This window comes from Ooceraea biroi, chromosome 13 (assembly GCF_003672135.1).
Source record: "Ooceraea biroi isolate clonal line C1 chromosome 13, Obir_v5.4, whole genome shotgun sequence".
NCBI lineage: Eukaryota > Metazoa > Arthropoda > Insecta > Hymenoptera > Formicidae > Ooceraea > Ooceraea biroi.
The window spans coordinates 3450218-3463073 of record NC_039518.1 but is presented as its reverse complement, the minus strand read 5'-3'; the positions used below and the strand labels follow the sequence as shown (position 1 = coordinate 3463073).

The 12856-nt window shown below is 44.3% G+C and overlaps 1 protein-coding gene across 1 annotated transcript in view; it reads left to right on the top strand.

The window, feature by feature from the left end:
• Positions 1 to 48: 48 nt before the first annotated feature.
• LOC105285615 (alpha-catulin) overlaps positions 49 to 12856 on the top strand; it is a 51106-nt gene continuing 38298 nt past the window's right edge. The window contains exon 1 of the mRNA XM_026974534.1: positions 49 to 281. Coding sequence (XP_026830335.1) covers positions 195 to 281 — 87 coding nt within the window. The 5' untranslated portion in view covers positions 49 to 194. The remainder of the gene's footprint in view (positions 282 to 12856) is intronic.

The window sequence follows — 12856 nt, the reverse complement described above, 5'->3', positions numbered from 1 at the left end:
TCATAGCCGGTTCCTCGGGCACACGGGGCTCGACTATTGGCTGGCCGCGAGGGAGGAGGGCGTCCGGTGGCCGGTGGCGGTGCAGCGGGGGCGAGGGTGGCAGTCGTGCCGGGCACGCGGGCGGGGGTAGGAGGGGTGCAACGAACCCTCTCGCCTCGGCTCGAGTCTACGGTGCACGGAGTTGTGCTCGAATCATGGCGACACCCGACCCCGTAGACCCAGCCACCCTAGAGATTAAGACCCGTAGCATAGAACAGACACTACTCCCACTAGTGAAGCAGGTAAGACGTGTTTCCGCGCGAAAGAAATTCAGCGACCCGAGTCCTCGTTCGCACCGGCGGCGCGCCGCCTCTTTCCCGTCTGTCCCTTTCTATCTGTCATCCCTCTCTCTCTCTCTCTCTCTCTCTGTCTCCCTTTCATTCTCTCGCCATATCTCCGTTCGTCTCGCTCTGCCGCGCGCTCGATCTTCGTTCCTCTCGCGCGACGTCTCTCGAATGTACCCGGCATGTCCAGCATCGCGGTGTGCCTCGAATTCACTCGCCAACAGGTTGAGACGATTCTCTGATTCGTGGTGTCACCCCCGAGTCGTTCTCTCGTTACCTCGCTCGCGCTAACGCGGCCGTTACGCACGTTCCGTCATAGAAGATCGAGCGAGTGGACGAACCAGCGCGAAACGTTGCATGCACGCGTCGCGACGCCGGGGTGGTCGGGGCGCGCGGAGCGGGAGGAGCGGTGGATCGTACGGAAAAATCGAGACCGGGGAGACGGCGACGCATTGCTGACGCCACCGCGCGACCAGAAATAGCGCGATTCTCACGCTTTCGCTCTCGATCGCGTGCTCAACGTGTGCGTCGTCGAGTGGACGCGCACGCCGTCTCCGACGGCAGACCTGGTGGACTTGCCAAACGTGTCCGTGACTCGAGGATGTCAGTCCGACGGAATTTGACAATCTGCCGGCAGACGTGTGTTCACCAATGCGCGTTAAATTGGTTGAACGCGTCTCGCGTAACGAAATAACGGATATTTTGGTGGTCCACCGTTCCCGTCGATCTTCCTCTTTCTCTCTCGCTTACTCTTTCTTTCTCTCTTTTCCTCTCGTTCTCTGCTATTCTCGCTCGGCCCGTCCGTCTCGCACTCTCCGCGCCTCTCTTTTTCTTCCGCGTTGCCCACTTCGGCTCTTATGGCACGCACGCTCACCTCACGCTTGTCGACGTCGTGCACCGACCTTTTCGTGGAATTACGTCGAACTTACGTTGCACCCTCGTTGCATAATCACCGGCACGTGCGAGTGCCGCATACACGGGTCAAAGGCCTCCGAACGACCGCCCGCGATCAAAGAATAGGTCGGCTCCGCATGGTCGCCGCAGCATGATCGTGGCGAACTCGCACGAGGAAAGTGCAAGATGTGGATCGGAGTTAAAACTGAGAAATTTTCAAGTAACTTTGAGAAAACTTTACTGATCGATCGACTAAAGATCTCGTTCGGCAAACAAACTGCATATCAGAGCTTATCATTTATTTGCGTGCAGAACGCAAACGCACTTTTGCAATATCTTTTTACGGATGTTTTAAACTTCGCTTTTGTCCGAAGAATATAAATTAATGTATTGTGTTGACGTAGAATTTTTAACAAAGTTGTACGATATTAAATCCATCGAAGGCAGATTGATTTAATCAAGTACATTGTACTCGCAGAGGGAATTTTTAAGTTAACTAGCTTCTCCTGATTCGCGTGACTGATATAAATGCGATTGCACTTCTCGACGAAATCATTTATGCACAATGCACCGCCGCATGCAGTAGATATTGCACTTGCGTACATAGGACATGCATATATACGTATATATAATCTATATGTGGCATACATATATAGCCAACAGATTTTCGAGTGTCAAAATCGCGAACACGTTCAATTAAGCGGCGCGCCTATTTCGCGTCGTCCACTGCATCGAGAGAATCGTTTCATTATCCGATAAAACTCATCGAATTATTATCCATCCCCTACCTCTTTTTCCCCCTCGGCGATGCAGATCGAAATGTGAAAATTAACTGACTCGTAAAGCTGGAATTCCGCGATAATCGCGACGTGTCGCTACACGACGAAAAGAGAGAAACTTTGACAATCTCGAAAAATAAGCTTCAAATCCCCCTTCGGAAGACTTGATAATCGCGAGGAAGAAATTGGAGAGAGAGAAACGAACTTCGCCCGATAATGAACCTATCCTGCTAATACTCTGGCGGGAATTCGGGGAAAAATTTCGGATCATCTCGCGGTTAATCTCGTCGAATGAAAGAGAGGCCGATCTAATTCGCGTTTTCATCGGCTCATCAAAGCCGCATCTAAAAAAAAGAGATTACGCGAGTCGGCGATTCTGCCGCCGTTCCCCAATCGAGGATTTTAGCGTGTGCATGAAGCACTACCATGGAGGGCCTCCGATCTCTTGGCCGGCGAGAAATCGTTGTGCATCCCGGATGAGAGGGAAAATAAACAAAAGTACGCAACACGCGCCGGAACTTCTTTCCCCTTCGTCACTCCGCAGTTCCACTTAATTTAACAATGGCCGATCCAGCAAGCCACACCAATTTCCAGCCAACTAGCTTAAAGATGACGTCGCTAAAAAAGAGAGGCCGAAGGAAAGGGTGGCAACGGGGAGGGCAACAAAAAGGTCGATAATTCCACAGGCAACAACGAATCGGCCGCGCGCCACGACTATCATCGCGACGAAATGGAGATTCACGACGGAACCAACGTGTAAAAGGATGACGAACGGAAAGGAAATAGACGGAGGCTATTTCGAGAGTGTAGAAGAGGGGTGTCGATCGGCGCTCATGGTCGACCTTCGTGTCGTGTTTATCGATATTTCTGGCGGTGTGTGCATACGTGTGTGCTACGCGTGTGTCGTGCGACGTGCGTTCGGTGTGCGTGCCTGTGTGTGTGCGTGTGCATGCATTGGTCAACCCTCTTGGGTTAGGAGGGCGTGCAGTATGGAGTGGCTCGGTGGTGCGCGGCACAGAGAGCGATCGTTACGAGCTGCAGCCACTTGTTAGAGCTCCGTCTGGCCACCCCCGCGCGGATCTTCAACCCCTCTGCTGCCCTCTTCGTCCGTCACCTTCTCTTCCGTCTCTTCTACCACCCTCGCTTCGGCCGGCCATCGCGCAACACCGACTCGTTCTCTTGGCGATTTCTGTCACGATTTTACCCCGCGTCGGATTTTCTATTGACCGGCGTTACTGCCTCGCAGTTCCGCAAACACCTGCGTCTCCTCGTTCGCCACCGTTTTTGGCGTTGTGTTGTTCCAGAGGGTATACAGGGTGTCCCGGGTTTTAACCGACAAACTGCGGGAGCATATTCTACTAGTGGAAATAAGAAAAAATTCTTATATCGAGTTTGCTTAGAAACGCTTTATTACAAAGTTATGAACCAATATTGAAAAGAAATATCAGATAAGTAACAACGGATTTTTTCACAAAAATATAAATTATCTACGCAATGATTTAGTGACGCATTTCAAAATGTTGTCCTTGCACGTCGATACAAGCTAGACATCGGCGTAGTACAGACTTTGTTACGGTACGACATTCCTGAAAATTTTGTTGCATCTCAGTAACTGAATTAGTAATTCGTTGCTTTAAATCTTCAAGCGAGATTACTTCTGTACTGTAAACTTTATTTTTTAAAGTTGCCCATAAATAAAAATCAAGAGGCGTTAAATCGGGCGATCTTGGAGGCCAGAAAACCGGTCCTCCTCGACCAATCCACCTATGAGCACAATGTTCGTCTAACCAGTTTCTAACTTGTCTAGCATAGTGCGATGGACAACCGTCTAACTGTATCCAGCTGTTTTGGCGAGACTGCAGTGGCACATTTTCCATCAAAATTGGTACATGTGAATACACGTAACATAAACATCTTCGACCTTCCAAATTCTACACTATGTTACTTATCTCATATTTCTTTTCAATATTGGTTCATAACTTTGTAATAAAGCGTTTCTAAGCAAACTCGATATAAGAATTTGTTCTTATTTCCACTAGTAGAATATGCTTCCGCAGTTTGTCGGTTAAAACCCGGGACACCCTGTATAGAGCTGCCGATGCGATTAACAAGAGAAATTTTTATTTCTCGAGGAGAGACACTTATTCCGAGAAAACCTTAGACACTTTCTTAGACATTATTCGATAAAAGGAGGAAGCAGGATGATCTATGAATCTCGCTAGAATCTCGTTTTCGTTAGGTGCTCTTTTTTACACATCATCTATATTTTCTTCACGTACACGAGGGTTTTCTGGGGTGACTGTACCGTAACGCAGTCAAGGCTGATTTTGTATTGACTGCGCGGCGCTCTCTTTTAGTGGGTAATAATCGTATCCCGAAGCCATCACGCTGTCGAAGTAATTTCACTCGGTATTACTCTTGAACACCTCGATTGAGTCCGCTCGTCGAGGTAACCCCCGATTAAATCGTCGTTTCCTAGCGTTGATGGCTCTTATCGGACATCTTAGAATTTTACAAAACTTCTTCAGATTTCTTCTTCTTCTTCTTCGAGAGAGAGAAATAAAGAAACAGCTTACATGAAGCTGATATAAACGTATTAAATTTCAAACCTGGACCTAATACAATCCAGATTTATCCCAATGAGTTTCCAGTGAATCGCAAAAATCAAGCATTTTCTAATCTCAGCTCATTCGAGAAAGTTTCTCAGAAAAGTATCAGGAACCGTTAATACAATCCAGATTTATCCCAATGAGTTTCCAGTGAATCGCAAAAATCAAGCATTTTCTAGTCTCAGCTCATTCGAGAAAGTTTCTCAGAAAAGTATCAGGAACCGTTAATACAATCCAGATTTATCCCAATGAGTTTCCAGTGAATCGCAAAAATCAAGCATTTTCTATCTCAGCTCATTCGAGAAAGTTTCTCAGAAAAGTATCAGGAACCTTAATACAATCCAGATTTATCCCAATGAGTTTCCAGTGAATCGCAAAAATCAAGCATTTTCTAATCTCAGCTCATTCGAGAAAGTTTCTCAGAAAAGTATCAGGAACCTTAATACAATCCAGATTTATCCCAATGAGTTTCCAGTGAATCGCAAAAATCAAGCATTTTCTATCTCAGCTCATTCGAGAAAGTTTCTCAGAAAAGTATCAGGAACCGTTAATACAATCCAGATTTATCCCAATGAGTTTCCAGTGAATCGCAAAAATCAAGCATTTTCTAGTCTCAGCTCATTCGAGAAAGTTTCTCAGAAAAGTATCAGGAACCCTTAATACAATCCAGATTTATCCCAATGAGTTTCCAGTGAATCGCAAAAATCAAGCATTTTCTAATCTCAGCTCATTCGAGAAAGTTTCTCAGAAAAGTATCAGGAACCGTTAATACAATCCAGATTTATCCCAATGAGTTTCCAGTGAATCGCAAAAATCAAGCATTTTCTAGTCTCAGCTCATTCGAGAAAGTTTCTCAGAAAAGTATCAGGAACCGTTAATACAATCCAGATTTATCCCAATGAGTTTCCAGTGAATCGCAAAAATCAAGCATTTTCTAATCTCAGCTCATTCGAGAAAGTTTCTCAGAAAAGTATCAGGAACCGTTAATACAATCCAGATTTATCCCAATGAGTTTCCAGTGAATCGCAAAAATCAAGCATTTTCTAATCTCAGCTCATTCGAGAAAGTTTCTCAGAAAAGTATCAGGAACCGTTAATACAATCCAGATTTATCCCAATGAGTTTCCAGTGAATCGCAAAAATCAAGCATTTTCTAGTCTCAGCTCATTCGAGAAAGTTTCTCAGAAAAGTATCAGGAACCTTAATACAATCCAGATTTATCCCAATGAGTTTCCAGTGAATCGCAAAAATCAAGCATTTTCTAATCTCAGCTCATTCGAGAAAGTTTCTCAGAAAAGTATCAGGAACCTTAATACAATCCAGATTTATCCCAATGAGTTTCCAGTGAATCGCAAAAATCAAGCATTTTCTAGTCTCAGCTCATTCGAGAAAGTTTCTCAGAAAAGTATCAGGAACCGTTAATACAATCCAGATTTATCCCAATGAGTTTCCAGTGAATCGCAAAAATCAAGCATTTTCTAGTCTCAGCTCATTCGAGAAAGTTTCTCAGAAAAGTATCAGGAACCGTTAATACAATCCAGATTTATCCCAATGAGTTTCCAGTGAATCGCAAAAATCAAGCATTTTCTAATCTCAGCTCATTCGAGAAAGTTTCTCAGAAAAGTATCAGGAACCGTTAATACAATCCAGATTTATCCCAATGAGTTTCCAGTGAATCGCAAAAATCAAGCATTTTCTAGTCTCAGCTCATTCGAGAAAGTTTCTCAGAAAAGTATCAGGAACCGTTAATACAATCTAGATTTATCCCAATGAGTTTCCAGTGAATCGCAAAAATCAAGCATTTTCTAATCTCAGCTCATTCGAGAAAGTTTCTCAGAAAAGTATCAGGAACCGTTAATACAATCCAGATTTATCCCAATGAGTTTCCAGTGAATCGCAAAAATCAAGCATTTTCTAGTCTCAGCTCATTCGAGAAAGTTTCTCAGAAAAGTATCAGGAACCGTTAATACAATCCAGATTTATCCCAATGAGTTTCCAGTGAATCGCAAAAATCAAGCATTTTCTAGTCTCAGCTCATTCGAGAAAGTTTCTCAGAAAAGTATCAGGAACCGTTAATACAATCCAGATTTATCCCAATGAGTTTCCAGTGAATCGCAAAAATCAAGCATTTTCTAGTCTCAGCTCATTCGAGAAAGTTTCTCAGAAAAGTATCAGGAACCGTTAATACAATCCAGATTTATCCCAATGAGTTTCCAGTGAATCGCAAAAATCAAGCATTTTCTAGTCTCAGCTCATTCGAGAAAGTTTCTCAGAAAAGTATCAGGAACCGTTAATACAATCCAGATTTATCCCAATGAGTTTCCAGTGAATCGCAAAAATCAAGCATTTTCTAGTCTCAGCTCATTCGAGAAAGTTTCTCAGAAAAGTATCAGGAACCGTTAATCAATGTGATTAAAGAGATCTCGATTGCACTAATAACACAGAAAGAAAAATGTTTGCTACCGTAGCTAATCATGATTTGCTAAAACATGTTTGCTGCCGTAGCTATAAATTTCTAAACTACAGCAAAATGTTTGCTCTTGCAGCTAATGAACTAGGTGTCACAGCTAAAAGTTAGCTGTCCATATATTACGACTGAATTTAGTTATCACACGCAGTTTTAGCTATGGCAGCTACTTTTTTCTTTCCGTGAAGAACGGTGTACGTACGCATCGAAGAGAATTAGATGCATGATGTGGCCACCAGCATTGCAACAATGGCACACGTTCCGTGCCAAGTGGGAGAACAATTTTCATCAGCCGCGGCCGCAAGAAGAGTTAAATCACGCTCGAAGCATCGTGCGTGGCAGCAGTGTGCTGAAAATACCTACATCTCACATGCTCGCCAAAATTACCCATTTCTATTCGCCTTATTCATATTCATTCGCCTTCGCATTTGTGTCTCCAGCGGTGTATCCATCACTCTCTCTCTCTCTCTGTCTCTCTTATTGCGAATGCCTTAGCCACATTAGACACGTACACTGAACATGTATTGGCCATTAGCGATCGAGAGCGACGTGCTGGTGAACGGCGAACAGACCACCGTGTGGTAAGACTTCCACGAGAGTTCCGTTTTTGAACGCTTCAATTAACTCCGACACGCCATTTAACGACAAATTAAGTCTCGCCGGAGGTACCGGCCAGTCGATGGGAGGAGCAGACGAGTGAGATTAAACGGCAAGTACAAGCGGTATTTAATTCCTGTCTCCGTTCCTTCGAAGATTTCCTTCGCGAATGGCGGAGGATTTTTCCGGGCTTCCTCCTCGAACTCTCGATCCGCCGATGGATGGTAAAGCACGGCGAGCAATCTCTCGAAAGTGATATTTCACGAAGTTACGTAATGTTGGATAGATACGCAGAGCACGACGGCGTTTCAGGCGACGTCGACGTCGACATCGTCGTCGTCGCAGTGACAAAACTTTCTCAAACTACTCGGCCGCGCTATTTCGCGCTCACGGCTCTCCGAAACTACTTACTGCGAAAATATTATGGCAAGTCACTAAATCTAGGGTGGACCAGGAATTCCGCATTAAACCACGCATTCCCTGCCATGCTCGAGGAGATTCTAAAAGGAGACATCTGCAAAATGCTCATCGGCGATACGAACTGCCTGCAGGGTGCGACGGAATCTGCCGGTTCCGTTGTCTGCATCATAAATAACCCCTCCGGTTAAAATGATGAAGTGGATAAGCGAGCAACGTGCGTTCGCGATGAAAGGGTTTTTGCAGAGAACAATAGCACGAGATTGTCGCTCGACGAAATTTTCTTCGTAACGCGAACACGTTTTGATGGCACTGATACGCGATGTACGTATAAATCGATCCATTTTCCTATTTTTTTATAGACTTTGAGCAAATGAATCATCCATTCGCTTCTTCTTCTTCTTCGTAGTATTTAATGGCACCCGATCCCTTGCAGGTTCGATATGGCCAATTGCGAAAATGAATTAAAAACAGAATACGAAATACGGAATAACTAGTTGAGAAAAAAACTCGGGACAATCGTTGTACACCTGACGACTGTCCCCTTCGAGATTCATCATCCATTCGCGACTGCCATTTGTGCCTAGGAACGCTGTTTACCGAAGCGCAATAAATGCGTTGTATAAGACGATGGAATTTCTTATTTGGAGACAAACCAAACAGGCCGGGAGCCATTCTACCAATATTGACTGTCGGCCTATCCGACAACATCCGACCATCCCGCTTGGATCAATGATTTCCTCAACCGCTTCGGGTTAAAAGATAGTCAGCGATCCTACACGATATACTGAATCATCGATCGGGATGCCCTTTCATTCCAGCCCTTCTTAGGAAAGCCTTTTGCACCGACGACATCGAGCGTGAAAGATTGACAGGCCAATATTAACCGTGTTTCAATCGTCCAATCCGCTGTCAGCCGTCCGGCAATCCCACTGGAAATTATTCAACTTTGAAAAGACTCGGTTAGCTCACGTTAATCACGGTATTTAATCTCTAAATGTGTGATTCTCAATGCACGTGTGCGTATGTGTGTAACGCACGCAAAGAACGTAAATTGGCGGAAAATCAAATATGAATTTCCAGGAGTTTCAATCGCCCTTCGAATTTTAACTACTCTGTTCATTCTTTATTCATTCCGTATTGCATTTTGTTAATCTCTCATTTAAAATTCACTTGATTTGATATCTTTGTTTAAATAATTTCCGAGAATAATCTTGCGGAAATTATGAATCGTGTAAAAATTTCATCGCCAACCATATCTTGATGAGATACTATAACGACGTGGTAAAGGGCAGAGAGAAACGTTTGAGATGCTTTTAAGACACGTAACTGGCGCGGTTCGCCACAATAGCCGGCGACAAAAAGTGACGCTGGAAGACGGCCACTTTGTCGGAAAATTTCACCACCTGGCCGCGACTTTCGTCCAACCACCAAGAGCGAGGAGACTCGCTCGATAGGGGTTGCCCGCCGCATTCTCGTCGCCTTCGCATTGTGCAGACTTCGTTCCATTATAGACGTGGCAGAAAGAATAGAGGCGGGAAAGCGAACCTAAAATATGGGGCCGTAAATGATCCGGAGGAGAAAATGCGCGACAAGGACTCGCGTCGGCGGAGAACCGGAATTGGGGAAGGAAGAAGAATGACCACGTGAGCGGGAGAGGCATCCGTAACGTGAAATTCCAGTGCATTCGGTGACACCGAATTAGCATTAATTCGGGGCCAAACGTGCGACTGAATTGGCACCGCTGTATTCATATGCATCGTTGTTATACAGGGTGTAACAAAAGTCTGGAAACGGTCGAATATTTCATAAACTATGCATTTTAGAAAGAAATGTTTCAGACAAAAGTTGTTTGGTTCGAAGAGGCACATAAGATGGTGTCATTGGTTTGACCTTGAGTGAACATGCCAAAGTCAGAAAGAGTTCAACTTTGTTTTTTTAAATTGAACACCCTATTTATTATTGCATATCCTTGTAGCTTACCTCGAGAGCTTTCCAAAACACTATATGAAAATATTTTTTCGCTCATTACTCTGTGAGTTATGAGGCTTGAAAGTTATTAGTACCGCCGGCATTAGCATTACCCAAGGTGTACCGGATGGAGGTTGCACGGTCGGATTTACACCTCGTGTGTGTGTGTTTTTGGGGATATCTTAAAAATAATGTATACGAAACAAAACCTGCCAACCTTGTGGACCTTAGGGAACGTATAATACAGCAAAGCGATCTTATCTCGGCAGAGATGAGACGAAATGTTTTAAATAATTTTTATCTACGACTAGGCCACTGTCAAGCAGCAGACGGAGGTCAATTTGAACACTTACTCAACTAAACGAAACGCACGCACACACAACAAATACACGTCATGGCAGGGAGGGTTTGGAGTCTTGAAATACCGGCCCCGGGGTCCTATCCCTGCCGTGCACACACACACGCAACACTAATAACTAATAACTTTCAAGCCTCATAACTCACAGAGTAATGAGCGAAAAAATATTTTCATATAGTGTTTTGGAAAGCTCTCGAGGTAAGCTACAAGGATATGCAATAATAAATAGGGTGTTCAATTTAAAAAAACAAAGTTGAACTCTTTCTGACTTTGGCATGTTCACTCAAGGTCAAACCAATGACACCATCTTATGTGCCTCTTCGAACCAAACAACTTTTGTCTGAAACATTTCTTTCTAAAATGCATAGTTTATGAAATATTCGACCGTTTCCAGACTTTTGTTACACCCTGTATATTTTCCGCGAGCGCGACGGAAGTGATTCATTAATGCAAATGTATATTTTGATACAGCGTGAACGCCGTGAATTAAACGATCGTGACGCAGATACCGTTTCTCTCGAATTGTTTCAAATCTTTTCAATGAAACTCGAACTGACTCACACGACGAACGAACGAAAACTTATCAGCGAGTGGAAGGAAAACGCATTGAGCGAGAGAATCGGTGAAGGAAAGTTGTTGAAGTTCGAATCCACAAATGCAAGTGCGCGATCTTCTTAAGATAAATAAGCACGAAGAAAAGTAAAAGAAAACGAGACGTGTCGAAGATACGGAAGTGCTAAATACCTATTACATTGAATTTTTTGTCACGCAAGTGTGCCAACGAAAAGAAAGCGAGATACACGCGGTGCTTGTACGACGTATCGATTAATAAACGCAGTAATTCATCGCCGTTGGCGTACAGACAGGCGACAGTCCTTTAATACACCTGCGGTGACTTGCTTTACACAATATGTGGGCTGCCCTTTGACCTTCTATTCACGTAATTAGCTTTCAGGAATATTCTCTCTCTCTCTCTCCTATCTCCCTATCTCTCTTTTTCTCATTGTCTCGTTCTCCGTGTCTCTGTGGTACGATGTTACCCAGTTGATAATATAAAATGATACGAAACTTTTGCCACTCACATGTATGTCGGCATATGTGGCCCATTACATTTATTTTATAATACATCAGAAAGGAAATTAGAGAACTCAGTAGTACAGCGGAAGAAAATTGGATTGCAACTGCAGTTACCGGCCCGTTAAAATATACGCGGACGTGCGAAAAAGTTTAATGTGAGATAAATAAATGGTAGGAACAAAACAATGGAAAAAAGGATATCGAGAGCAACGCTTCTCCTTTTTTATTATCTTACTCGTGGTATAACCGAGAAAAAAAAAAGTATCAATCACGAAATTAAAAATTAATTAATAATCGTAACAGGTACTAATTGTTTTCTCAAGTTTAATAGTTTTCTTTGGCTAAGTGATACAGCAGCACGTTTCACTTTAGTTTTCCGGTCAAGAAACTATAATTGGACCCAGTGGCTGACAAGCGAAAAAGGCCAATTCTTCGCGAAAGTATCCTACACGCGAAGTTGGCTTTGACGTCGAGACGAACGTGGGACGAGCGCAACGTATAGGCGACCTTCGTCGAGAAATTGTGCGCTTATTCAAAAGGGCCAACTAAAGCTATCCGAGTTAGAGTGCGGACGAAGGAGCAGAATTGCCAACGAGATGAACTTTCTTCCAGGCTGATGTAAAACACTCGCGTCATAAAGTGAGGATCCAGCTCACGTTATACTGCATGCAGGAGTCACGTGTACTCCCGTGACTTTGTGAATTCCTGGCGAGTTTTGAAACAGAAATTCTCTTTCATCAGGAAAATTAAACAAAAATTAAAAAAAAGAATCTTGGAAAGAGTCTTTACTAAATCAATCAAATTCGAAAAGAAGTCACAGCAAACACCGGATGTAAGGATAACTCATTCTTTTTCGGTCAATAACAGGACGTCGCTGCAGAAAGCCTGCCTCCTCGTGCGCATCTATCTACTCAATCTAAAAAAACGCGTACTTGCGTTTCCGCCTCGAGGAGCAGTGCTCGATAAGAGCGCAGCTCACGCGGCGCTCCAGGCATTAAACATAATATTTACGGGGTGAGAGGATCGACCCAGTTGCGACGACAGGGTGAAATTGAAACTGCGGGTAGAGACGCTGACGAGAGAAATGCGAGCGTTTTTCCAGAACGCCACGGCGCGCCGGTGTTGCGCGATGACGAAAAGATTGCGAATGCGAAAATGCGCAGCACAGCGAGAGAGCGGCCGAGGGATGCAGCTACCCCTCGTTATTTTAATCTCGCAGACGCTCGTGACTATCTCGTGCTGGCAGCTGTGCAGTTTCGTATATCGCCGCGCAACTTGCGGCGAATGCTCGCGCGACTTGACGATTTGACAGATTGATCGTGAACGCTGTCAAAGTGACAGGCGTCACCCGCAAAAGTCAGCCGA